This window comes from Orbilia oligospora, assembly GCF_000225545.1.
Source record: "Orbilia oligospora ATCC 24927 unplaced genomic scaffold scaffold00054, whole genome shotgun sequence".
Taxonomy (NCBI): domain Eukaryota; kingdom Fungi; phylum Ascomycota; class Orbiliomycetes; order Orbiliales; family Orbiliaceae; genus Orbilia; species Orbilia oligospora.
The window spans coordinates 2,796,376-2,821,572 of NW_011645611.1; the positions used below are offsets into that span (position 1 = coordinate 2,796,376).

The following is a 25,197-nucleotide window of genomic DNA, read 5'->3' on the forward strand; positions in this document are numbered from 1 at the left end:
GTATACACGTATTACTTCCAGGTTCATAATTAGGAATTAATTTCGCAATGCTAAAATACTTTATCATGCTCTAGCTAAAGTAAAGTATTGGTTTCTTATCATCCGTCTGTTGGACACATTCTAGGAGCTCATATTATAATGAAGCAGTCTTACAACAAAACATTGCGGTAAAGACTTAAAAGTCAGATACACGTCATCCCAATTGCGACTGGCCATGAAGACATCAATATTAGCATCTATAAGATAAATACTATCCATATCTAGATATATTGAGGAAGCTCGTCCTCCAAAAAACAGAGGCAAAGTTAATTAACGTTACCCCCGATTATGGGGACAATCCTTCTCAATCAGTTTTTTGGGACGATACGGTAGTATTGCCAATAAAAGTGTTGGCAACTTGGTAGATATAATCTTAGCTGAACAGATTATCATTAATTAATAGTGAAGCACATACTGGTGTTACCTTATACGTGAATATCGAGCGCTATTTTATATCTCGTAAAGATCAATTTATGAGATTGAGCCATTTCCTTTATGCATCTTGTAAAGCCTGCTCACACTCACTATTGATATATCCAGCGCCTAAGCTCACCCACCGCGGAGAGTAGCTAAATACCAGCGAAAGAGAAACTTTTTATTATCTACTGCTCGTAAAAAGAAAAAGAAAGATAGAGGGAGAGAGAGAAAAGCCATCTAGCCCTGCGTAAAAGAATATTACTTTTCCTTAACACACGCATTCGCAGATATAAAAACCCTAGAACAGGAGGGATCGAAAAGGATCACACAAAGAGAAGGGGAAACGTGAATCCCACCGTAGGTGCGGTGTACCTATACAAAGCAATAATTATAAAATACAGGGTACCGCACTAATAGTAAATGGGATGAGCAAGAGAAAGGCCAGCATAAAGAAACACCATCCTTAAATGGGTAACCCCATTAGTATATCTAAGCCTCGCCCAAAACACCATCTCCACTCTGCTGCAATACTCTCTCAGCTGCTGTCTTCTCCTTCTCTGATTGATTCTCAACTTGTCTCCTTGCCTGTCCGACAACTTCAAGGATGCTTCTCAAGCTATCCTTCCAGGTTTCTAGTCTCTGTTGAACTTCCTCCCATTGTTCTTTGTTGAATGTGCGGTACGAAACACGGTGGATTAGGAAATTTTGGGTGAGTTGTGAGAGCTTTCCTTCCACGAGACCGGCGCGGATGACGTCAATAACCCAGAGTTCGACGTCTTCGGCAGGGATATGGAGGCCAGCGACAATTCGAGAGTATGGGAGAGAGCGGTCTTGAGCCGAGGCAGCGAGGGCGGTTAGAGTAAGGAGGCGCATTTTGCGGGTGGCGACAGCATCATCAATACCTATATCTCATTAGCCTTATGGAACCACACCACTAGGTACTAATTTGTAGAGCTTACCATTCTCCTCGAGCCATCCTTCACGTTCTTCCTTAAACTCCTCAAGATCTTGGAATTCACCAGCGGCAAAAATCTCGAAGAAAGCGTAAAGATCGGGATCAGTGGCCGAAAGGGCCTTAACGGGCTCCAATACTGCGAGATCGCTGAACTCCATGTGGTGTGGGAGGGTGATGGCGGCCTTGATGGCCCTGATAGCGATCTCTCGGGCTTCATCCTCGTCTGCCTCGTCTGCTGGGAACCTTTGGAGAGCTTGGAGGAGGAACTCGTAGAATTGGCTACGCCTTGATATCAGCAATTGATCCCAAAGTAGGTGCCACCAAAAGGGCGCAGAGAAACATACTTATCACCAGCTCTCTCAGCGACGTTAGCTATGTTAACCAGAATTTCCCTGGTATCCTCGACACCAGCATCCCACTCCTGTAGCCATCGGTCCAAGCTCTTGAGCTGAGGTTTCAGGGCATCATATAATCCATTCTTGTCGACAATGTCAACGATGCTTCGGAAGACTTCAGATCGTAACGATGATTCTGGAGACAGAATGTTGAAGATTGTAGTGAGAATGGTGAGGGAGAGAGTGGCGCCATTCTGGGAGTTCTTAAGAGGAATAGCAAGGTTGGCAGTGACGGTGTCGAGGAGGGAAGGCAGGAGTGGAGAGGTCCGTATTAGGTGGACGAGGAGGTTGTATGCTGGGATGTACTCTATATGGCGTAGAGGTTAGAACCATCATAAGAATATATTATGCCGGTAAATTTATAAGGCATACCCTTCTCTGGAGCTTGTGATAAAACGGAGCTAGCTTCGACAAGCTTCTCCATAACGTCTTCCTTCTCGCCCTTCTCAAGCATTGGTTGCAGTTCCTGTGACAGAGTAGCTTCGCCTTCCTTCACACCCTTCAAAGTATCGAAGTAATCGGCTAATTCAATAACCTGGTCATCGAAAGAGCCCTCAACGAGGAGGGTATTCACGGTAGCGGCCATAGTGGGCTGACTGGTGGGGGTAGGATATGAATCAAGCTTTCTTGTCGCAAAAAGAAGCTGGACAAAGCACAGTACACCAGGTTATTGGCTCGAGCAGTCGGTGGAGCTTCGAGTATCGGATGGGAGATTCCTAAGGTCCGGGGTTTGATGTCGGCTTAAGGTTTGCTGAAAAAAGATGGGGTGGTGGTTAGGTGTCTTTGATACTGTCGACTTTTGCAGGTTGGGTCTTTCCTGGGCTATTCCCAATTTCGCAGTCAACTCATTTTTTTCCTGTGCTTTTTGTGCGCAACGCATAATATGCCAAGACATGTGGTTGTTGGAAAGCGTTTGTCATTCACTAACTTCCTCTTTTGGCTCAAGATCTAAGTATGGAGATCGTCCTCACGATGTGCTCTGTATCCTCCAGAACACCTGAGCGCCTGGATACGGGATGCATACCCAGTAGCTATAGCTAGTAGTAATGATTACAAAGATTCGCAATAAGCACGCAGCAATTAAATTAATTCTAGTTTACGAGATAAGCTTTAACTAGTAGTACTTGTAAGGTGATTCCTCAGATAGTAGTTTCTATATCGTGACAAATATACCTCAGTCCCCCACTATCCAAAACATTGCATTACTATACAACGGTCCACTCTAAGTAACATTAGCCGTTCAATGCTTCACAAGCTGATTGATCCAGAAATGTTTGAGCTCCGAAAATTCCCCTTTCGGGCAAGCGTCAAGAAACGACAAATCCAACACACAGCAAAACTGAACCGAGTTGCCAGTCACTGGACCCGGTTCTTACAAGATATCCGTCAAGGAGGCCCTCGTGGCTTGCTCGCCGCACGCTGCACTTTTCAGATGCAACTTCAAATTGGTTAGCTCAATTGGGCACTTACTGACTGAGATATTTAATTGTACTTGCTTTTTGCGATTTCGGATCCTGGGAGATAAAGTTAGTAGAGGGTTTTCTTGATTATAAATACTAGACTCTTTTGCGCGCTGCTTTCTCTCCATTGCTTCGGCACTGATATTTTATTTCTTTCTTTCTTATCTTTCTTCCCGTTTTTTTGGTTTGTTTGGAGAGTTAGGTAGTTGGTTTGCAGGCCTGTTGCCAATATTCTAACGCCCCACAGCCCCCGCTACACTAAGCTTTTTGGCCTTCGGTCCGGGAATTAATTGAATTTTAAAGCTTTTGGGACCTTGGTCTTCCTAACATTTTATTCTTCCTTGTTCCACCCCAGATTTACAAAAAACGCAGCCTACTGTAGACAAAAATGACAGTCATCAGCCAGATTAAGAGTCTGTTCTTCGGCTCCATATTTTTGACAGCTGGGTTTGCTAGTAAGGACTCTTCTTTCTTTTAAATCTCAATGATTCCTCTTACTGAAGTACTAATTTCTGCCAGGTCTCCCGTTCGCTGCCTTTGGTCTCATATTTAAGGGCAGGCCGTTCGATATCTTCAATAAATCGAAGCTCTCTGAGGCAAACTTTACATTTCTCTGGTCGATTGTCGGTAGACCCTCTGCAGCCGATGAGAAGTTGACGAATAAGACGATATCACAGGCCTATGGTGTGGTCCTTGATCTAGGGTATGCTATGAAAAAGCCCACCTCAAGATAACTCTTTTGAAGTCCGCCATATTAAAGGAAACCTCCAAAAATAGTCCAGGAACAGGCTTCACAGTCCACCACTTCGACAAATCTAAGGTCACCAAGGTCTTCGGCATTGAGCCGAACAAGGGTTTCCACCCAGCCCTTCAAGCTGCAATTGATGCTGCGGGCCTCACCGACATCTACACAATTGTTGGCACCGGTGTTGAAGACTCAGAGACGCTCAAGAAATTCGGGATCGAGGAAGGCTCGGCAGATACCATCGTGGCTTGTAAGGTTCTGTGCAGTATTCCAGATCCTAAGGCTACCATTGCAGAATTGTATAAGCTCCTGGCTCCTGGAGGGCAGTTCTTGGTATTGGAACACATAAAGGCGAAAGGAGGCATAGGAGCTATTGCACAGAGTGAGTTTTCCATGCCTGATTTGTCGTCACCAAAGTTTTTTTTTTTTTTGGAGGATATGTTGACTTATTCGGTGGTAGGACTTGCGAACATGATTTGGCCGTTCTTAATGGCTGGCTGCGAACTTTGCCGTCCCACTGAGGCTTATTTGTATGGTGCTGGAGAATGGGAGGTTAAGGACCTTCAGTACCCAGAGGGTATCAGTGGGAATGAGTTCATCACGTTTACTCAAGGGAAATTAATCAAGGCGAGATAAACCTCATGAAAGGAATTTGTGGGTCGAATGGGGGGGGTTAGGCAGGTTACCGATGAGTAATGGGATGAAAGGCTCGGGGTATCGTCGTTGATTTGTATGATTATCATTACTAAACTGAAGGAAAGGTGGACCCAGGAGTCGAAGCTAGAATAATAGCATGTATTGTATGGGAACAAAGCTTTTCGTATAATTGAAATTAACCGACATCATGCTCCTTCTTGCCCGAACCCGCCAGGTATTAACTGCATCGTAGATAGAATTAGAATTCGTAGCTAGAGTAGGGCCGGGATCAGGTGACCATACCATGCAAATGTTGTTCCCGTTCAGCAGGATCTTCTTCAACTTAATTTGTTCCCCAGCATCGCTATTTCAAAATCAGTATACATCCTCAGTCATCCAAATCAACGACTTGTTGGTATGAACGTACTATTCTGTGACGTCCTCCAGGACCATATCTGCAACAGCCCACCTATCAGCAAACGTTCCTGTTCCAGGCGTGTATCGATGGGTATTTCGGGGGTATCACGTACTAACGTAGTCATCGAAGCCGACTAATGTGCCACTGAACTCTTGAATTGGTGTTAGTTATGATGCCTGTACTGCAAATGGTGGGAAATCAATTCGGTTACCTTTCTCGCTCTTCATGACCACCCATATCTTGGAACCGACGCACTTGTCGACAAGCTCTGGAGCAACCCGGTAATGTCAGCGATCCGTCCGGCTATCGAATAAGGTAACCGTAATCTCAGGTACCTAACGGGAGAATTTGAGACGTCATTGTGTCCAGTGTATTCGATGATGATGAGGGGTGAAGTGAATGAGTGGTGGAGTTGAGGTTTCAGGACAGGCGAGCAAGCAACTGATTGCCTGCTCGCTTTGTTTTCGCCAGCTCGCCAAGCAAATTTTGAGATGCTGAAAACTCAACACCAAAGCAGAGACACCGACGCTGCGAAATCCCATCCAAACCCACCGCAAACCAGTCGCTCCTTCGAAGGCATGTTAGTTCCTTAAAGCTGAAATCCAATCGCATACGATATATCTCTCACTCTTACGAAGTTTTTATTTCATTCATTCGTGAAAGCATGAAGTTAGCCTCATTGTCGCCTCGGCCCCAAATATCTCAGTATCCACTCCACAGCCTCCTTCATGCACGCCTTGGACAACGTTGAGCATTCGCACGGATCTTTTGAGTCACAGGACCACCGATAGCAAACCAATTGTATATACTCGGCGGCAAACCACTACTTAAACCTGAGCTTTCGGCTTTCGATTCTCACCTTTTCTCGAGCTTCTTCTTTCCCCTCCTTCTTCTCCCCCCACCATGAGCAGACGCCTACCCACGCTTCAAGTTCGCGCTGCTACAACATCAATCGGACGGCCTACAACCCGCTGCTGCTTTCACAGTTTTATTATGGAGGAACAGACGATTGTTAGTGGTAGCAGCAGCGGTGGTGCTGGTGGAGCTGCTGCTGCTGCTGCTGGGGCAGCTAATATGGCGAATACACCGACGAAAATGGGCCCGCCCCTCAATACTGCTTATCAGCCGTCAGCAACCACATCTCCAACTTCGTTTTCGAACAACGGTTCTTCACCAATGACGCCTATTACTCCAACAAATGCGCACAGACTATGGAATCCATCGAGAGGAATTATCTTCGCTCCTTCACCTATGACGCCGGTCTCTCCGTTTACTTCGTCTTCCTCGACTAATACTCCCCTAGCTCGAGGTTTCAAAACTATGAGTTCCAGCAAGTCGTCGCTTGATACGCCTAACGACTCGACAGATTCGCCGTCGGATATACTAGAGTCTCCAACAACTAGAAGAGTTCGGATAAGGCGTACTTTCCGTGGACCGGATTGGGCTGGATTGATGAATCTTACAACAGATGGGAAGGAGAGGGAAACAGTTCCTGCGGGGTTTGATACTTTTCAGGGCGACTTATTAGCAGACTCGACGAGTGGACCTTTAAGCGATGTTAAAACTCTCCAAGACGCCGTTGAAGCTTTAGCAGAGGAGATCGAAGCCGATACAACCGCACCTCTTGAAGAGGCAGAAGGAGAGGAATTCGAAGACCCAGGAATTGAAAGAGTTAGGACTCCGGAAGGGATAGAGATTATTAAGTGGAAAGGCAAACCGATAGTTTATACGGACGAAAAAGACCCATATATTTCGCTACTTTACCAGGCGAGCGAAGAAGTCTTAACGGCGGCAGTCGAAGCGAAAGGGACTTACGATATGAATCATTATATAAATTCCGAGAAGTTCCCACCGAAGATACATTATGTTACGGATGTCGATGAGATGGAAACAGTTTCAAAGTTGTTCGAAAATGATAAGGCCATTGGGTTTGATATGGAGTGGGTTCCGAATTCGATCTTGAAACCGACGGTTAACGATAGGGACATACGGTATATTGACGCTGAGAGGAAGTTATTTCCTTACTGCGTAATGCTGATTATCAGGTGAATAGCAATTGTGCTTCCGTTATACAAGTCGCCAACCAAGAAAGAGTTGCTATCTTTCATCTAGCAAAGTTCCCAGCGACCACAAGTATGTATCCCCAAATCAATTTACTATATGTCTCTTCTAACTATTTGTCAAGAAAAATTCCTTGCTCCGACACTGAAGAAGATACTCGAGGATCCTAGTATTCTCAAGATGGGTGTATCGATCAAAGGTCAGAAAACTCAGATCTCTGTATCAACAAAGAGCTTACATTGACAATTGCGCAGGCGATATGACACGGTTGTCAACTCTAATAAATGTCAACCCGGCTGGGGTCCTAGAACTTTCACATTTTCACAGCCTCGTATTTGCAGCAGAAGGAAATGTCCCCGCTCCCGGGAAAAGCCTCCCGGCGAGCTTAACAAACCTTTGCAAGGAACATCTTAAACTCCCCTTGAACAAAGGCGATGTCAGGACGAGTAATTGGTCTAGGGAGCTGAATGATGACCAGAAGTTTTGTAAGAACAAAAACGCTACAGCGGTAACTCGACTAGGGATACTAATATGTTTGTATTAGATGCCGCGAACGATGCATACGCCAGTTACAGAGTATACGAGGCTATTGAGGAAAGACGGTGTGCGTTGGACCCTCGCCCCACAATACCCCCTCTACATAGCGTCAAGCATGAGGAAACCATCGAAGCATACCACAAACGCAAGGCATTAGCAGCAAAGAACGAAGGAACGCCGAAGAAACCCAGTGTTATTAGGGTTCCTAAAACCGCGGGTCCACAGCTTGTTCGGGCGTATGATTGGGTGAAAGAGTATGCCAAATCGAAACCGGACGGGATTTTAGGCACTGGCGCCGCGAATCTACGATGCTATGCCCTCTGGCATCATCAAACGCTGGATGTGGAAGACACCGCTGCCGCGTGCAGAGACCCGCCGCTAGGGAGTGCCTATGTCGCACAGTGTATCCTCGAAGCTATTCTTGTTGAGAAGTTGCCCTATCATCCTGGGCGGTTAATGTGGGTTATGAGAGATCTTAGCAAAGAAGCACTCGGGAGGTTCTACCCTCTCAAAGTTGAGGCCACCATGAAAATAAAGGAACACAAAGAACAGGAACTAGCTGCAGAAGTCGCTACAAAAGATGATGCTATAGCAGCTATAAAAGCAAAATCAGAAGCCGCAAGATCCCAAGCATCGATGGAGCATTCTGGGTGGGGTGCTTATGGCAGCGGTATAGCACAAACAGCTTCAGTAAAACCTCGAGCGCCGAGGGACCACACTGGATGGAATATGGTCAACGCTGAACCTTCAAGGCAGCGGTCTCGATCTAGATCTTTATCGAACTCAGAGTCTTTGGCCGGGAGGGTCAACAGTGAGTCTACGGAAATAGATGGCCCACCGAAAGTGCGATACCATCTCAGCCTTGATCAGGGAGAAACACGACCAGGATATAGTCCCCAGCGGTCATTTTTACGGAAGGTACCCAGCGGCGCTAGCAACGAGGCAAACCTTCTCACAGATGATGAGTCTTCTAGCCCTCCAAACGTGCCTATGCAGCGTACCCGTAGTAGTCCACCGAAACTAAACTATAAACGATTCGCGCCCAACTCTGCGGATTCTGGTAATGGCCCTACGGTGTCATTTCATGCGTCCGGGGAACTTGGAGATGTCGTGGATGGATTTGGAGGAGATGGGATAAGAGAGGTTGCCGAGGATATGGATGGAGAGGATGCGACGTCTTTGAGGGAATCTCGATCTGAGCCGAATTTGGCGCCTAAGAGGCCGGTTTGGATTGGGGTTCCTAGCAGACGACGTAAGAACGATCTTTAACTTAGAGGATTCGTCAATTGCATACGCTCCTTAGTGGTTAATTAGGGGTGTTATTTGTCGACTGCAATGGTATATCGCCTGCAGTTGATATTGTATAATAGATATTGGGCCTAGAAAGGCCTGGAATGAGATACTGAGCTGGCCAAAAGCTCGTGGAGAGGTCGTCACCTCCTACATCAGTCCTGACGATACATACTCGCATTGATGCGTCGCAAATCAAGTAATTGGGTAGTAGTAAAGCAATTGGCATGTGGATTGGCACATATGCTCTACGTAATAAAATTTGCAGGCGTATAGGAAGTACGAAAGATGATGACGATTCAATGCCATTGCAAGTGTACGGAACCGAGGCAAGCTCCACGCCCAGTGCCCAGGCCCGGGGTGTTCTCCTCCCTCAGAACCATCAATTGGCGACGGCTGATTAAGAAAAAAAAAGGGGACGCATATGATTGCGTGGAATTGAGCTCCCCCTTTTTTATCGCGTGTTAAAACTCACGAGATTAAATGTCAATGTTTCATCTCTCACCGTTTCTAGCTCGTGAGATTAAATTTTTCCTTGTTGAACTATATTTTGCCGCGCGGAGAGGCTGATATAACAGCTGTGCAGCTCTGTAGCTTGTTGTTTTTCTCCATTTTCGTTTAACAGGCGGACAAAAGCTGCAAGGGTTTTTCAGTGGTGACAATTAAACCCGTCATCGATTGACGAATCCGATGGGCCCAATTCTTCGCAAAGGGCCACAGAACAAGGGTGTTCATGCATGTTCCTACATGAAGATAGTATAGTACCTCGAATCCAGAGAGAGAGCTACAGAGCTACAGCTTTGCATGTGCAGCATGCATGTAGCTTCCATGGAGCTTGGACATTCCACACAGCGGGTACTCTCCTACACCGTGTCCCTAAACTAGGAGTCCGTGGACATCCCCGGACAGCGCACATTTGGAAGGGGCCCCGGATGGTTTTTTCCTTGTCGGTATACCTAATTAGTGAGTGAGAATGGTGTTTTTTCTCTTATCAGTATCGCAATCTGGTCTTAACCGGCCTGTTTTTTTAGGTTGTATGCTAGCTGAGCTGCTTGTGTGCATGGTAGATTGTTGTTGTTGGAGCTGGCTGGCTGGCTGCTGGGCTTGAATTTTCTATATCAACTCCGCTCTCTCTCTTCTCTCCTTCTTTCTTTCCTTCTTAAAAGCTCTCTTCTCCCACAATCTCCAGTTCTCTTCCAGCTTCCCCCTTTACCAATTGAGACTCCCTTTTCTACTGCAAAGCAAATTTGTGAGTAGACTTCGGGGCCTGATTGTTTGTTTGCTTGTTGCTTTGCTTGCTTTGTCTTGCAATTGCTTTGCCCACCATGAGCTCGGAAAAGGCCTCTGCAGAGACCTTCGAGTACATCAAGACTCCGGAGGCTCCTCCTCCTCCTCCTGCTGGATCTGAGTTCGGTGTCAGGACTACCGGCGTAAGTTATTTCCAATCCTTTTTTCTTTATACTTGTTCCCAATTGGCAGGTTTGGATGGCATATTCGCTTTTTTTTTTAAGCTTCCAAGCTCCAATTCGGACCCCTCCGTTATCGTGTGGAAAAAAAAACGACAGAAAGAGCTAATCTGGTCTTATCATCTGCCCCGCATAAAATAACTAGTACCCATCCATCAAAAATGCCCCTCTTCCAGCTGAAGGTCCCGGCAGCGGGACCTTCAATAACCTTCTCCTTATTGGCTCCATAGTCGTTGTACCATGGTGGCTAAAATACAAGGTCGGTGGAGGATTCTTCACCTACCTCTTCTTCCTCGCCATTACTTCTGTTCCAATCCTCGTTAGTTTCTGGTACGTTCTCTCCCGTATAGGAGCTCGTATCAATGAGAAGGCCAAACTCCCTGGCAAGGGAGTTGAACACTACCTCAAGTTCAAGAACCCAGAAGATGCCAAGAAGTATTCCGGACAGAACAAGATCCCAATGGAGACTTTCCATGAAATGTACTTCGAGGGCAAGGTTGAATTCAAGATGGATTGTTTGGAAGCTATGGAATTGAGACACGATTGGGCTTCTTGGGGTTTCACCTTCAGCCTTTTCAGGTTCTTCTTGTTGGGTTTCATTCCTGAGATTTTGGTCCACAGCCGTTCGCAAGGTATGCTTTCTTTTATTCTTTTACTTATATACCAGCTTAGGATTCGATTGGGTGGAAGTCTAATGAGATAATGCAGATGAGGAACAAGTCCGTGATCACTACGACCGAGGTGACGACTTCTACGCCTGGTTCCTTGGTCCACGTATGATCTACACCTCCGGCATCATCAGCGACATCAACAAGGCCGAATCCCTCGAGGAAATCCAAGACAACAAGCTCAAGGTCGTCTGCGAAAAGGTTGGCGTCAAGCCCGGTGATCGCATGCTCGATATCGGCTGCGGTTGGGGTACTCTTGCCAAATTCGCTTCCGTCAACTATGGTGCTCATGTTACTGGTATCACTCTTGGTCGCAACCAAACCAAGTGGGGTAACGATGGTCTTCGACGTGCTGGTATCTCTGAGGAACAAAGCAAAATCTTGTGCATGGATTACCGTGATATTCCTGTCCCAGAAGGTGGATATAAGGTCATCACTTGTCTTGAAATGGCTGAGCACGTCGGTGTCAAGTACTTCACAAGCTTCTTGCGACAGGTTTATGGCATGCTTGACGATGATGGTTGTTTCTTGCTCCAAATCGCTGGTTTGAGAAAGTCTTGGTGAGTTTTTGATTTAATGATTACGATGGGATATGAAACACGGGCTAATAAATTGTGAAGGCAATTCGAGGATCTCATCTGGGGTCTCTTCATGAACAAGTATATCTTCCCAGGTGCCGATGCTTCTACTCCTCTTGGTTTCTTCGTTAGCAGCTTGGAAAGCGCTGGTTTCGAGGTCTGGCACATTGATACCCACGGTGTCCACTACTCCAGTAAGTTCTTCATCCGTTATCCTTTTTAAAAATTTTCATGGAACGGATCAATGCTAATTTCATTTATAGCCACTCTTTGGTACTGGTACCGAAACTGGATGGCCAACGCCGAGAAGGTCAAGGCCAAGTACGGTGAGCGATGGTTCAAGATCTGGGAGTACTTCCTTGCCTACTCCATCATCATTTCCCGACAGGGTAGTGCTACCGTTTACCGTATGTTTTCCCCTGGTCCACTTCTATCTTTACATATACCCCTAGAACATAATATGCTAATACAATCAATAGAAATCACCCTCCACAAGAACTTGAACGCCTACCACCGTGTTGAGGATATTCCACGACACCACGGATTCCAGGGTGCTTTGGTTGCCCCAGATAACATCTGCCCAACCTGGTCGACCACTGGCCGTCAGTAAATACTCACCAGCTTATACATGTATTAAAGGCTGCTGAGGTCATGGGGGGATAGGATAAATATTTAGATATAACCTACATCTATCACAAAAAGAATGACTGAATGAATGAAGCAAAAAAAATATCCAAAGAATCTTTGTATATATTCTAAGGTAGCATGTACGATACATCCTGGCTGGCCTAGTGAATTATGGGGAGCAGTTGCAGTGGGTGTAGCATGACAAGGAAAGAAAAACTAAAAGCATTGGAGAGGTGGGAACTTATATGATATGCATTGCCCGGTTTCAGTTTCATCGGAATTTCGGAGGATTGCCCTTTTTTTTGTTATAGAGGAATATGAGATGATGTTTTGACAATAATTTTGGTTCGTCGTAACGCAGTCGTAGTTTATCGAAGGGTCTTTTTAAATCCGAGTCGGTGATAATTAGTTTGCCAAGATATTTATCGCTAAGCTGCTTGCTTTTTCTTGGCGGCTTTTTTTGGGTCGCGACCTTTCGCATCTTGAAATTTTTCAAGCTGTTGATCTTCCTCCACAACCACCACCAACCTTTTCAACATCAACATCAACTTCCCACATACCCAACTACCACAATGGGTGTCGCAAAGCGTACCCGAAAGTTCGGCGCAGTAAAGCGAGTTCTTAGCGCTAGAGATCCAAGATTGTATGATCCATCTATCACTCATTCAAATATTTCCCAACCTACTCTTCAAGATAGCTAACCATTTGCTTCAATCTATATAGAAAGAAGAACCAAGAGAAACAAGCAGCGCTGGTTAAACGCCGGAAAGAGAAACCAGATGAGGATGTTGTAGAAATGTACGCTCTACTACCTTTCCTACCTAGAACCCTCCGTTTAAAAGTATACCAATAACTAACCAAACCTCCTCCAAAAAAATAGCCCACAAGTCGCCTCCTCCCTCTTCTTCCAATACAACGAAGCCCTCAAACCTCCCTACTCAATCCTAGTGGACACCAACTTCCTAAACCACACTTTACAAAACAAACTCGACCCTATCACGGCCTTCCTCGATTGTCTCTACGCAAAATGTATACCCATAGTAACCGACTGCGTAATGGCCGAATTGGAAAAGTTAGGCGCGAAGTATAGATTGGCGTTAAGACTTGCGAGAGATGAGAGGTTTGAGAGGTTGAAGTGTGATCATAAGGGAACTTATGCAGATGATTGTATTGTTAGGAGGTGTATTGAAAGTAAGATTTATATCGTGGCGACTAATGATAGGGATTTGAAGAGGAGGATTAGGAAGATTCCGGGTGTACCGGTTATGAGTTGTGCTAGGGGGAAGTATGTGGTTGAGAGGTTGCCGGACGCACCGGAGAAGTGATCTTTGGTTTGCTATTAGATGAGTTAGAGGAGGTGGGGGGATCCGGGAGGATGTTATAAGATCCACGAACTATGAGGTTCTTCATCATTTATATTGGCGTTCTTTAGGCGCTTTGAAGGTGTATAGCGGGATCTTTTTGGAATAGCATTACTAATGCATGTACTATAGTCATATCATATCATATCATAGATAAAAGTAGTATGTTCCCATTCGTCCTGAAGCTTTTATTTAAAAAAAAACTATGGTTAAAGACTTGCGCGTCTCGTTAGGAAGTAGATCCCGATATCAATAAAATGGCGATTCACTTCCTACCCGTCAGCCCTACCCTCGTTTGTACCTCATTTCGAGATTACTCTTCAAAGAAAGGACTGGAATTTAAAAATCATGCATGCGCATGTGGGCTAAGGTCTTGTGCAAGGTACATGCCTCAATCGATAATTCTCGATTCTATCAGCCTCGCGCTCAGTCTACGACCCCGCTCGGTAATGCAATGCAGGACAGCTCAGGATGTCGCAGAGGGCGCTTTGATTCGACAGGGTGCTATCGAGCCAACATACCCAAAAGACTATTTGTAGAGGCTGGAAAGGATCTCTTTTGTTTACTTGATAAAGCGAAAAGGCATGGAAGGTTGGCTCCACCCTCTTCACTTTGCGACATCGACATGACAGGACAAGACCACCAGCTAGCCTTATAAACTTAACATAAGCACCCAGATGAGCCTTTTTTAAAAAATAAAAAATAAAAATAAATAAAATAAGTGCTAAAAAAAGAGAGAAAGAAAGATTATAAAGTAGTAAGCTGCGCGGAAGTCAAACAGAAGAAAGACTTTGTCGAGATATCGAAATGTCACAGCCGCCGAAACGCTCAGCTTGTTGTGATCTCGAAGATCCGGACTGTTGTGGGCAAGCTCGTCGCACGGGAACAGCCCCTCCCCCGCTGACCCAAACCGCCCGAGTAACAGAAATTATCGAACTTGATAATGATTGCGATTTCGAGGTAACATCTCCATCTACATTCATCTCAACGCTAGCCGCCACAGCTAGGCAACATATCATCAACAAAAAACCTGCACGCTACGCTCGAGTCTGTACCCGAGACTAACAAGCAGCATATCTAACAGGCAATTTCAGAACCCGAACCAGAACTTACACAGGATACATTTCGACACGCAGTGTCTGGAAGTGTAAGCTCAGGCCGGACCTACGAAAGACCGGCTGGCCGCCAGGACTTCCAAATTGCGATAATCTGCGCTCTACCAATTGAGTACAATGCCATCTCACTTCTTATCGATCAATGGTGGGATGAGGGAGGTAATACGTACGGACGAGCCCAAGGAGATCCGAACACGTACCGAAATGGCCGTCTCGGTGAACACAATGTTGTGCTCTTACTCCTCCCAAAGATGGGAAAGTCTTCAGCGGCCGGATCGACGGCTAGTCTGAGATCAAGTTATTACAACATCGGCCTTGCGTTATTAGTCGGGATTTGTGGAGGCGTCCCTCCTCGGCGACGTTATTATCGGGGAGCGGATCTTTCAATACGATTTCGGGAGACAATATCATAATCAACATGTTCCTAAAGCTGCTGATGAGGGCAATCTGGGTAATCTCAACAAAGATCTTAGTAGTCTTATCGCCTATTTAAAAACCGAGCCCGGCAGACAAGAAGTGCAGAAGAACGCCGCCGGGCACTTAACGACTCTTCAAAAGATATCTATCGAGGCTGAATGCGAGACTAACTATCGCTACCCCGGAATCTCACAAGACAGACTATTTCCAGCAAATTATCAGCATAAACATCAGGAGCCAGTGGAGTGTAGCTCATGTACTGGAGAGGATGAAACTTATTGCCGCGAGGGCTGATAAGACGGCCTGTGTAGAGCTTTGTTGCGACGATGATATGCTAGTACGAAGGCAGCGTTTGAAAAAGAAGAGAAACCTTGGATCGGATGAGGAACAACAACGACCCGAAGTATTCGTGGGGAATATTGCGTCCGGAGATACAGTTATGAGGTCCAGTGAGCATCGGGACGCAATTGCTATCCAAGGAAACCTCATTGCATTCGAGATGGAGGGAGCCGGGGCGTTTGATGAGAGCCCTTCTCTTGTTATTAAGGGTGTCTGTGACTATGCCGACAGCCACAAGAACAAAGATTGGCAGCCATTTGCTGCCGCTACAGCGGCATCTGTAGCCAAAGCTGTATTAGAAAGATACACACTACCTGGCATCTCTACGACTATTATCCCAGAAAAAGGTGAGCTTACTCGATTTCAAGCCCTCGTTCATTCCGAATCTAGAAAGGAAGATTTTTCATACCAAAACAGTGCTTACTCTATATCGATAGTGACTTTCGACGAGCAGGATAAAAAATGTCTGGCTGACTTGCGAGTAACCAACCCGATTGATGACAAGGCACGCATCACACAAACTAAGGGAAATCTACTCAAGGGCTCATACATCTGGATCCTTGAGCATGAGGATTTCAAAGCCTGGGGTCGCAATCAAACCCAGCTGCTCTGGATTACGGGTGACCCTGGAAAGGGCAAAACAATGTTACTTTGCGGCCTCATTGAAGAATTAGGGCCCACAACGAGGCTAAACGATAAATCATCCGATAGGCTCCTAGCTTATTTTCTTTTCCAAGGCACTGATTCCCGTATCAATAACGCTACTGCCGCTCTGCGCAGTTTGATATACATGCTCGTCAATCAACATCCAGCGCTTATTCTTGCCATTCGCGAGAAGTACGATGCTTCTGGGAAACAGCTCTTCCAAGATCCTAACGCTTGGTTTGCTCTGTCCACGATTCTTACAGGCATCCTTGAGGATTTTAAACAGTTCAAAGTTTGCATTGTCATAGATGCTCTCGATGAGTGTATCACAGACCTTTTCAAACTCCTTGATCTTGTTATCCACACTTCGAAATTCTCACATGTCCAGTGGATCCTCTCCAGTCGGAACATCACGGACATAGAGCGGGGGCTACAGTCGCATATCTCGCACACAAGGCTTGGTCTCGAACAAGATGAGAACGCGGAACTCGTTTCAAAGGCTGTTGAAACCTATATCAAACATAGCATTGCCGAATTAAAATCAGTGTTTGACGACGAAGTCAAAGTTAGCAAGCTACATGATACGATGCTAGAAAAATCCAACGGTACATTCCTTTGGGTTTCTCTGATCACTAAGGAGTTAAAAGGAGCAAATTCCTGGGAACTAAACCAAATACTTGAAGAGTTCCCGGAAGACCTATGGAGAGTCTACAGTCGAATGATTGACCAGGTGAAGCAACAACGACCAGAGACCCAAAAATTATGCTCTCTCATTTTATCAACAGTTGCTGTGGCGTACCGTCCTCTCCATCTCGAGGAAATATCTGTCCTTTCACAATTGCCAAAAGATATATCTAGGAAGCCTGGGGTCGTCAGAAAACTGGTGGATCAATGCGGGTCCTTTTTCACGATTCGAGAAAGCTACGTTTATATAATACACCAGTCAGCTATGGATTTTTTATCGGCTAAAGGAATAGGGTCATTATTGCTAAACAATGAATGGAAGACAGAAAGTCATCACACGATATTTTCTCAATCCCTCAAGGCTCTTTCTAATACCTTAAGAAGAGATATTTATAACCTCAAAGAACCAGACTTCATGACTAAAAATGTCTCTATTCCAGATCCAGACCCGCTGGCATCAATTCGATATTCGTGTGTTTACTGGATAGACCACTTCAGTCTTGCCGAGCCTTCCAAGGGTGATGATAATTCTCGGGAAGAGAAAGGTATACTCGGCTTTCTCAAGGTGCATTTTCTCCACTGGCTGGAGGCCCTTAGTTTGATTGGCAAGATCCAGGAAGGTATTCGCGTCATTCTACTCCTAGAATCTATTACTGAGGTTGGTAAATTAAGAATTATACTGCACCACTATATCATTCAATCTGACAAAATATAGGCAAAAAAAAACCTCGATATACATAATTTCGTATACGACGCAAGGCGCTTTACTCTATCTTTCGGGTCGATGATCCAGGAAACACCCCTTCAAACCTACTACTCTGCACTATCTTTTGCTCCCCAGCAGAGTTTAGTTCGCCAACAATTCAAGAGTGACATATTTCATCCCATTGACATAAGGCCAGTGCAGCAGGAGTGGGGCGCGTTACTCCAGACTCTGAAACCCTCCGAATTCGAACCTTATTGTCTCGCCGTTTCACCAGACAACAAAATCATTTCACTTTCTAGCGATAGGATAACACTCTGGGATCTGTTGACAGGTTCAATTTTGAGACAAGGTGAAAATGACTGTGACACAATATGGGAGGTAGCCATTTCACCAAATGGAGACAGAGCCCTTGCCATCTCTACCTCCGGTGAAGCCGTTATTTGGGACATAACCACCCATTTTTTCCACAGAATATATAAGCATGTCGCAGTTAACTGCATTTTTAACTTTGCTTCATTCTCAGTCGATGGAGAAACACTCTTAGTAGCACTAAAAGCAGGCAGGGCAAAATATCGTATAGAAATTTGTACAATGATGGCGGGGGAGGCTAGGAAAGAGTTTGACTTAGAGGCAAATTCTCTCGCGCTTTCCTCCGATGGACGAAGGATTGCATATATCGCCAGTGGTGTCCTAAAACTTTGGGACATAGCAGCTGAGAGAAACCTTGCGTCTTTTCAGAGCCTCAAAATTGATGAGGGCCCATTTGATTCTAATTGCGAGCCTAAAAGCCTAATATCCTTCTCGCCAGATGACAAGTTGATTGCATTAGCATTTAAAGATACTATCAGGTTACTTGACACTGCGACGGGAAAATCCACGGGGATTTCCCAACACTACCGCTCTCTCATAACGTCTATTTTGTTCTCCCCAGATAGCACATTGATTGCATGCGCGCTCGAGGATACCACGGTCAATATCTGGAGCATTGATAACAAAAAACTGGTGCGGAAGTTCGAAGGCCATAAAACAATAGCCCGCCTCATAGCATTTTCGCCAGACAGCAAAACAATTGCAACCGCATCAAGGCTAACCGAACCGCCATTTATATCGGCAACTATTTCCATCCAGCTTTGGGAAACGGCGACCGGCGATTCCTTGCGAACCCTGGTGGGTTATAACTGCCGTGCTTATGCTATGGCATTCTCATCTAGTGGCAAGATGTTGCTCCTAACTTCCGGCAATGGTGTCATCCAGCGATGGGACGCAGCCACTGGAGAGGTCGTGCCAGAAATTAAACGCCAGAAGACCTTCCTCCAAGACATACCTGATGGGGTATACTTCTCCCCCAACGCTAAGATAGTAGCTTCATCGTCATACGCAAGGGCAATGGGTGTGGGATTTATACAGTTGTGGGACCGAGAAACACTTATAAATACTCACACGCTAGAAGCCTACGGACAGCCGGCTGTTCCGACTCTCTTCTCACCAAACGGGAAAACCATTACCGCCGTATTCAATCTTCATGGTTGGTGCGACAACCAACAGGGTCCTGCCATACTCTACTCATGGGAAGTAGAGACAGGTGTATTGTTGCGCAGTTCGATGATATCCAGTAGTCCTGTCTTCGGTATAACATTGTCGCCAGACGGTGGAGTTATCGCATTCGGATCAAGGGAAGAGATTGGTTTGTTTAATGTTGAAACATGCTCCATTCAGAAAATCTCTAAGACTGAGGGGCACGAACGTTCTCAAATATTCTACTCTCCTTGTGGGAAAATGATCGCTGTTCTATTATTCAATACAGACACTCGGTATAAATACATGAATGTATGGGATACGACGACAAAACTATTCCTAGGAAAGTGTGGCACAGAGGAGCCGTCGAATCCTATCATTAACCTGAAGCTAGTGGAAAGCGAACGTTTCTACGGCCTTGCGCCGGACTGGAAGACTGTCATCATCATCGCTAGAAATGGGACAATGGAATCCCGCTGTGCAAGGACGGGTGCAATCGAATGTAGGCTTATTGGCTACGGCTTATCCCACAGCTGTAGTGCTTTCTCACCGGATGGAAGATTTTTTGTTGCAGGGTCGTATCCCCAGATACGAATTTGGGAGACTAAGGCGCTGAAAACGACGAATGGCGATCTAGTTGATTATCATGGAAGCGCAGTGCTGCGAACAGCTATCTCTCAGAACCAGGATATATCCGCATCGCTATCATATAACTGTTCGAAAGATCTCAGACTCTGGAGCACCATAACAGGCAAGTGCTTGTGCGTCTCAGAAACTATAGAATCCTATAATCATCCCGGGAGAGATCTGCTTACGCTCTCACCGGACGGCACGAAACTTGGTTGTTTATCGGATAACAGGATAAAGCTATTGGCATTCGATTCGTTTAGCGATCTTACACAAGAGTTTCTATTGAGGATTGATGATGATTGTAACGCTGTACATTCAAGAATCTTGGATATTGCCTTCTCCTCCGACAGTAAGGAACTGGTTTTGATAGTCACGATTCCGGCTGATTACCCGTCTTCTGATGAAGACGCCTCAACCACTAAATCCACCCCTCTTCACGAACTAGCCACCGCATACTATCCCTCTCATTTGTTATTATTTTATGACGCATCATCGGGAAACTTTTTAAGGTGAGTTGACTTGGAATCTGGTACTTATCGACACACTCTTTCTCCCAACGGCGAGATAATGGCATCGGCCAATATTGGTCCGCTATCATACGTTAAAATCCGAGCCATAAAAGGGTGGAGACAAATTTGCACGATCGTGATTGGAGAATCTAAACATTATATCCGAAGCTTACAATTTTCAGAGAGTGGTGAATTTTTAGTAGTGAAAATTGAAACAAATTTCTTTCGCGCGGAGATTATAGCTGTTTGCGAAACTCTCAGCGGCACCATTATCCATAGATTCGGATATCGCCAGAGGATTTATGATTTTCTCGAGGATGACGTGCTTCCAATGGTAACTCTTAGTCCGGATAATATGAGCATATATATAGCAACAGGTATGGGGTTGCTTTGCGTGCCGTGTTGCGCTGGCATGGCCGAACCTACAGGCTGGCGCTGGCTTAAAGATCATCTTCTGGAAGGAAAGGATTATCCAGCGCAGTTTTTGAAGCTTTTGACTAGCGATGGTGGTTGGATAATGCAGGGAGGAAGGAAAATATTTCGGTTACCTATGGATTACTTGGTTAGTTCTAGATCTTTGAGAGGCAATCTTTTGATGTTGGGGACACGTGAGGGTATGGTCCTTTTTGTCAGTCCCGTTGAATGATACACTTGTAATATTGTAAAACCCTGTATATATTCACCCAGAAAAATCAAGTCAAATAAAAAAGATATTATCTGCCCACTAGTATAGTATAGACCGCTCCTGTAAGTATGAAAATGATCATTATACCTGTCACTTTAAAGCAAAACCGAACACTCTCGCCTCCCATATTTCTGGACCAGAATAATCGAACACAAACATGGCTTTGCCAATGTTATTGTAGAGCTGTTTATTCAATTTCCAGCATAATACCGCAAGTATACAACTTATATTAATTGAAATGAATGCCGTTATAAAGTTGGCGATATACGAACAGTCTCGTTCCCAGACTTTATACCGGACTACTTTAGAATTTGTGGTATTTTCTGCGTTGTCTCTTCCATATGCTAATTACAGGCTTGGCGACTTTCCCCAATCCCGGGCACGAAACAACTTGGCTTGTGCAGTATCGTCTCGTATATCGTATTGCTATTACGGAAATAGAAAAAAATAGAGAAAATTAGTAATTTCTCAGCTGGTCCAATCGAGTAACAGTTAGTCCCAAGTACGTAGAATTCAGACTGTTGAGTATCGAGGTCCCAGCACGCGCGACATAGTCAGTGCGACATGTTGGGAACACGACCTGCTGTTCGAGCATGTTGAGCCTAAACATGCCCGCCATGTTCCGGGCCTATTCTTCGATCTTGTTTTATTAATATGTACTTACATACACTTTCACATGCTTTTTTTCTCTTTCGAGTTCTAGAGCTATATCCAAAACGTTCTGTAACAATACGCATTGGCTGTTGATATTGAGGTAATATGTATATATATTATATAATATTCGGATTCCGTTGGGATATTTAAGCTGAGGGTACTTACTTACAAACCAGTCAGTATCCTCTCCCCTATAAATTGAACTTCAAGAAAGATATTTACAAAAGATACAAAAGATATAAAAGATCACACGATTCTTTTCTATTTTCTATTATTATTTTTATTATTTTTATTTCTTTCCGTCTTCTCACTTTCACCGTGATTGACAGGTACAGCCGTCATTAAGCTCCACCATTTGATAAGCATCTATCCAGTCTCGTCAGTTGCAACCCGCCTTCTCCGCCTGTCCTCGCGATCACTTCACAGTTCACAGTACCAAAAAGGGTCCAGCATTGATTACATTTCCCGGCGTTTTCAACAAGTTCTCCGGCCGAAAAAAGTCCGGCATTGACCTTTTTTCCAACATTCTAATCAGACCGGGGTTTGGTGTTTCCTGACCAATATTGGCAAGGGAAAAAGCTGGGGTACAGAAAAAAAAACAACCCAAAAAAAACCGTTCAGTTCAGAAGCACCTGATAGTTTTTTCTCTCTCTCGGTCTCTCTCGGATTCTTCCTTGGAAAAAAGAAGGAGTTTCAATCACCATACATATTTTATTACATCATATCGTATAGGTTCAATTGAGATCACGTTACGTGATTTCGGGGAGTTCCTCGAAATATAAAAAAAACAGTCTGTTCTTAGAGCTGAGGTGAGTGCTTTTAAAAAGCTGCTCCTTCCCGACTGAGAATCAGATGCTGATCAAAGCTTCGAAACGAAACAGCGAAAACCTCAGCTTACCCGCCACTTCTCATATACTTGCTCCATATCACCAAACTTCAATCACCAACCTTCAAACCCTTCAAAAACGGCATCTTATACATCAGATATAATATATACCCAAAAGTACCAGTAGTAAATAGTACATATACACAATGACAGACTCATCACCACCAATCTACAAACCAACTCCCAGACGCGGCTTCATCCTAGGCGACAACTTCGACCCCTCGCCCACAGACACACCCACAAACGAGCTTCTAAACCCTCCAACAGATGCAACCACCACAACCGCCGCAAACGGCTCCATAACCCCCTCCGGCCCCCTCTCCAAACGTTCGCAATCCATTCGAAACCTCACGACCAGTGCCTTATTCGGCATCTACGGTCCATCAGCCTACGACAGCGTTCCAGGAACACCAGGAGCGACGCGACAATCCAGTTTCGCAAATCTATTACAATCCAACGGTAACGCCAGCAGTGTCCCCACCTCCCCCACGGAACTCTCAGGCGACGATGGATCTACTTTACCCTCCAAACGTTCAAGACCTTTATCAAACCTATCAAGACACCATTCCTCCCGTTCGACATCTTCAAAAAACGGTGGTATAATCCGACAGATAGGTATTCTAATCGTATTATTCTCCGCCGGAGCGAGTTATGGATTTATAATCTCGCAGTTACACGATCAAAGCCATATTGCGCCGGTGAAGGTGCAGGTTGAGAGGGATACGGTGGGGTATTTGGTATCATGGGGTATTGCGGCCGTGGTTTTGGGAAGTTTGTTGCCGTGGGTGGATGGTATTTGGGAGGATTATGTTTGGGAGAGTGGGAGTGATGAGGATGATGGGAAGAGTGGTGGTGAGGAGAGGGGGGAGGTTACGCCGGGTTGGAATCCGGCGGTTAGGAGTATTGGGGCTTTTGTGGGGGTTGCATATGCTATTGTGAGTATTTCCCATATAAGTGTATTCCGTGGTTTTGATTTATATATTGGGGATGATACTAATCTTGGATATTCTTCGATACAGAGGAAACTACCCTGGCAATCAACATCTCAAGCAACTTTAACCCTCGCATCCGCAAACCCCGTATTATGGTACATCCTCGACCGCACACGTACGGGTTTCTGGTTATCCACCATCGTCGCCGTATTCGGATCCATGTTTCTGATCGGCTTCAACCCGGACTTCGTAGCTATCCCCAGTGACGACGGAGTGGGTATTATTGAAAAACTCAGGAACTTGGCGGTAACGGGTCACGGAGGGGCGGAATTGCAGATGAAGTTCTGGGGGGCGACGACGTGGATTGCTAGCGTGCTTTACGTCAGTTGTCTGTGTTTTGGAAATCTGGGGAGGAGGGTTTGGGGACGGAAGAGGTCGTGATTGTTTTTTTGCTTCCTTATCTTCCATCTACCCTTTATTTTGATGAGTTAAACTTCTTGGTTGGTCGGTCAGCCCCTTAGAGGAATGGGAGGCGGGGTGGATTTTGGTCGGGATTGGATTGTATTTTATATAGACTACTACCTATACTTCACGCGTTTATAGCGGGGTACCTTTCTTTTTTTTTGTAACTAAAGTTGTAAATGGATAATCGTGGAGGGTTTTCTTCTCTTTCTTCTCATACTCTCAACGAACCTAGAAAGTATATACCCACGGCTCGCGGTATCACAAGACGGATGGGATGGGTGGTAGTCGAAGTAGAAGAAAGAATGAAGGTTCACATTCTTTTGGATTCCTTGTAGGTTATTTAAACTCCACATGCATGCCTATCGCTACGACATATATCTTCCGAGGCAAGACATGAGCCCCCTGGCTATCCATACCAATGTCCCCTTGAATTCACATTCTTAGCAGACCCTGTTTCCAAATATCAGATCGTATGCAACGTCCATCCGATCCATCCACCCACTTCACAATATCAATATCAACTGTAACAAAAAAAGAAAAATGCTTTTCTACAACCTCCTTTCTAGGTTAATTGTATAATTTGGTTCAAAACGACATATAAAAAAAGGGGGGATTTATTTCCCAACCTTCCTGGCCAAATCAGCCAAACCTTCTTGACGTTTATACCTAGCATCTTGGATGACGCCAGCATCGGCATCACCGCTGAAATTGGCACTCCATTGGACGAAAGTGCTGCTTTGGTGTTGGCCCGAGGTGATGGGGAAGAGACGGACGGTGGAGATGACTGAGGAGTAGGTTGTCGCTGGGTTGGAGGAGATGGCGGAGTAGGTGATGTAGTGGTCGATTGCTGTGGTTTGTATTCCCGTTAGTTTACAATATACTCTTATATATATATACGGTAAGTAAGTAAGTAAGTAGATATAGAATGTATTACCGGAATGAGCTTCTTGCTTGATTTCAACGACGGTACCATCTTTGAAAGTCCATTTGTAGACCTGGTATCGTACTATATTTTAGTATATATTTTTATATTATATATAAAGTATGGAGAGATGGAATAGGCACGAACATCGGTTTCATCGGAAACACCCTTGACGCTCTCGCTGGATTGAAGGGCAGACCACCATTCTGGGAAGGAGTTAAGCTTGATGAGGTGCCAGACGGTGGAGAGGGGGGCGTTGATGACGGCGGATTCGGTGACCGAAGTGCTGGTTGGGATTACGATGGTTGTCATTTTTGCAGAGATTTCTTATAAAACGTAAAACTTGTGAACTGAGATATAAGATTGGTTTATACTGGTGTTTTGATTGGTATCAAAAAGTAGAGTAGGGATGCTGATGATGATGGTGATGAGGGGATGAT

General features: G+C 45.1%; 9 protein-coding genes across 9 annotated transcripts; 6 read left to right on the forward strand and 3 right to left on the reverse strand.

Annotated features, from left to right (window-relative positions):
• Positions 1 to 945: 945 nt before the first annotated feature.
• On the reverse strand, positions 946 to 2,392 carry AOL_s00054g839 (uncharacterized protein; the record flags this gene model as incomplete). Its single annotated transcript, XM_011122155.1, has 4 exons — positions 946 to 1,358; positions 1,416 to 1,690; positions 1,756 to 2,113; positions 2,179 to 2,392. The coding sequence occupies 4 exons, from the start codon at positions 2,390 to 2,392 to the stop codon at positions 946 to 948; spliced, it is 1,260 nt and encodes a 419-aa protein (XP_011120457.1).
• A 1,262-nt stretch (positions 2,393 to 3,654) lies between these two features.
• On the forward strand, positions 3,655 to 4,647 carry AOL_s00054g840 (uncharacterized protein; the record flags this gene model as incomplete). The annotated part of the gene is made up of 4 exons (XM_011122156.1): positions 3,655 to 3,721; positions 3,786 to 3,969; positions 4,044 to 4,393; positions 4,472 to 4,647. The coding sequence occupies 4 exons, from the start codon at positions 3,655 to 3,657 to the stop codon at positions 4,645 to 4,647; spliced, it is 777 nt and encodes a 258-aa protein (XP_011120458.1).
• A 206-nt stretch (positions 4,648 to 4,853) lies between these two features.
• AOL_s00054g841 (uncharacterized protein) lies at positions 4,854 to 5,425 on the reverse strand (the record flags this gene model as incomplete). The annotated part of the gene is made up of 6 exons (XM_011122157.1): positions 4,854 to 4,889; positions 4,951 to 5,011; positions 5,075 to 5,102; positions 5,178 to 5,216; positions 5,277 to 5,333; positions 5,401 to 5,425. 6 exons carry the CDS (start codon positions 5,423 to 5,425, stop codon positions 4,854 to 4,856), a joined length of 246 nt encoding a protein of 81 aa, XP_011120459.1.
• Positions 5,426 to 5,968: 543 nt separating this feature from the next.
• On the forward strand, positions 5,969 to 8,932 carry AOL_s00054g842 (uncharacterized protein; the record flags this gene model as incomplete). Its single annotated transcript, XM_011122158.1, has 5 exons — positions 5,969 to 7,056; positions 7,119 to 7,198; positions 7,251 to 7,325; positions 7,381 to 7,611; positions 7,671 to 8,932. 5 exons carry the CDS (start codon positions 5,969 to 5,971, stop codon positions 8,930 to 8,932), a joined length of 2,736 nt encoding a protein of 911 aa, XP_011120460.1.
• A 1,346-nt stretch (positions 8,933 to 10,278) lies between these two features.
• Positions 10,279 to 12,275, forward strand: AOL_s00054g843 (uncharacterized protein; the record flags this gene model as incomplete). The annotated part of the gene is made up of 6 exons (XM_011122159.1): positions 10,279 to 10,383; positions 10,565 to 11,051; positions 11,128 to 11,647; positions 11,708 to 11,859; positions 11,929 to 12,072; positions 12,145 to 12,275. 6 exons carry the CDS (start codon positions 10,279 to 10,281, stop codon positions 12,273 to 12,275), a joined length of 1,539 nt encoding a protein of 512 aa, XP_011120461.1.
• A 589-nt stretch (positions 12,276 to 12,864) lies between these two features.
• On the forward strand, positions 12,865 to 13,617 carry AOL_s00054g844 (uncharacterized protein; the record flags this gene model as incomplete). The annotated part of the gene is made up of 3 exons (XM_011122160.1): positions 12,865 to 12,935; positions 13,016 to 13,090; positions 13,173 to 13,617. 3 exons carry the CDS (start codon positions 12,865 to 12,867, stop codon positions 13,615 to 13,617), a joined length of 591 nt encoding a protein of 196 aa, XP_011120462.1.
• An 843-nt stretch (positions 13,618 to 14,460) lies between these two features.
• AOL_s00054g845 (uncharacterized protein) lies at positions 14,461 to 20,217 on the forward strand (the record flags this gene model as incomplete). Its single annotated transcript, XM_011122161.1, has 5 exons — positions 14,461 to 14,613; positions 14,738 to 15,128; positions 15,386 to 15,871; positions 15,962 to 17,511; positions 17,569 to 20,217. The coding sequence occupies 5 exons, from the start codon at positions 14,461 to 14,463 to the stop codon at positions 20,215 to 20,217; spliced, it is 5,229 nt and encodes a 1,742-aa protein (XP_011120463.1).
• Positions 20,218 to 22,584: 2,367 nt separating this feature from the next.
• On the forward strand, positions 22,585 to 23,811 carry AOL_s00054g846 (uncharacterized protein; the record flags this gene model as incomplete). The annotated part of the gene is made up of 2 exons (XM_011122162.1): positions 22,585 to 23,373; positions 23,458 to 23,811. The coding sequence occupies 2 exons, from the start codon at positions 22,585 to 22,587 to the stop codon at positions 23,809 to 23,811; spliced, it is 1,143 nt and encodes a 380-aa protein (XP_011120464.1).
• A 638-nt stretch (positions 23,812 to 24,449) lies between these two features.
• AOL_s00054g847 (uncharacterized protein) lies at positions 24,450 to 25,069 on the reverse strand (the record flags this gene model as incomplete). Its single annotated transcript, XM_011122163.1, has 3 exons — positions 24,450 to 24,682; positions 24,770 to 24,830; positions 24,905 to 25,069. 3 exons carry the CDS (start codon positions 25,067 to 25,069, stop codon positions 24,450 to 24,452), a joined length of 459 nt encoding a protein of 152 aa, XP_011120465.1.
• Positions 25,070 to 25,197: the final 128 nt, after the last annotated feature.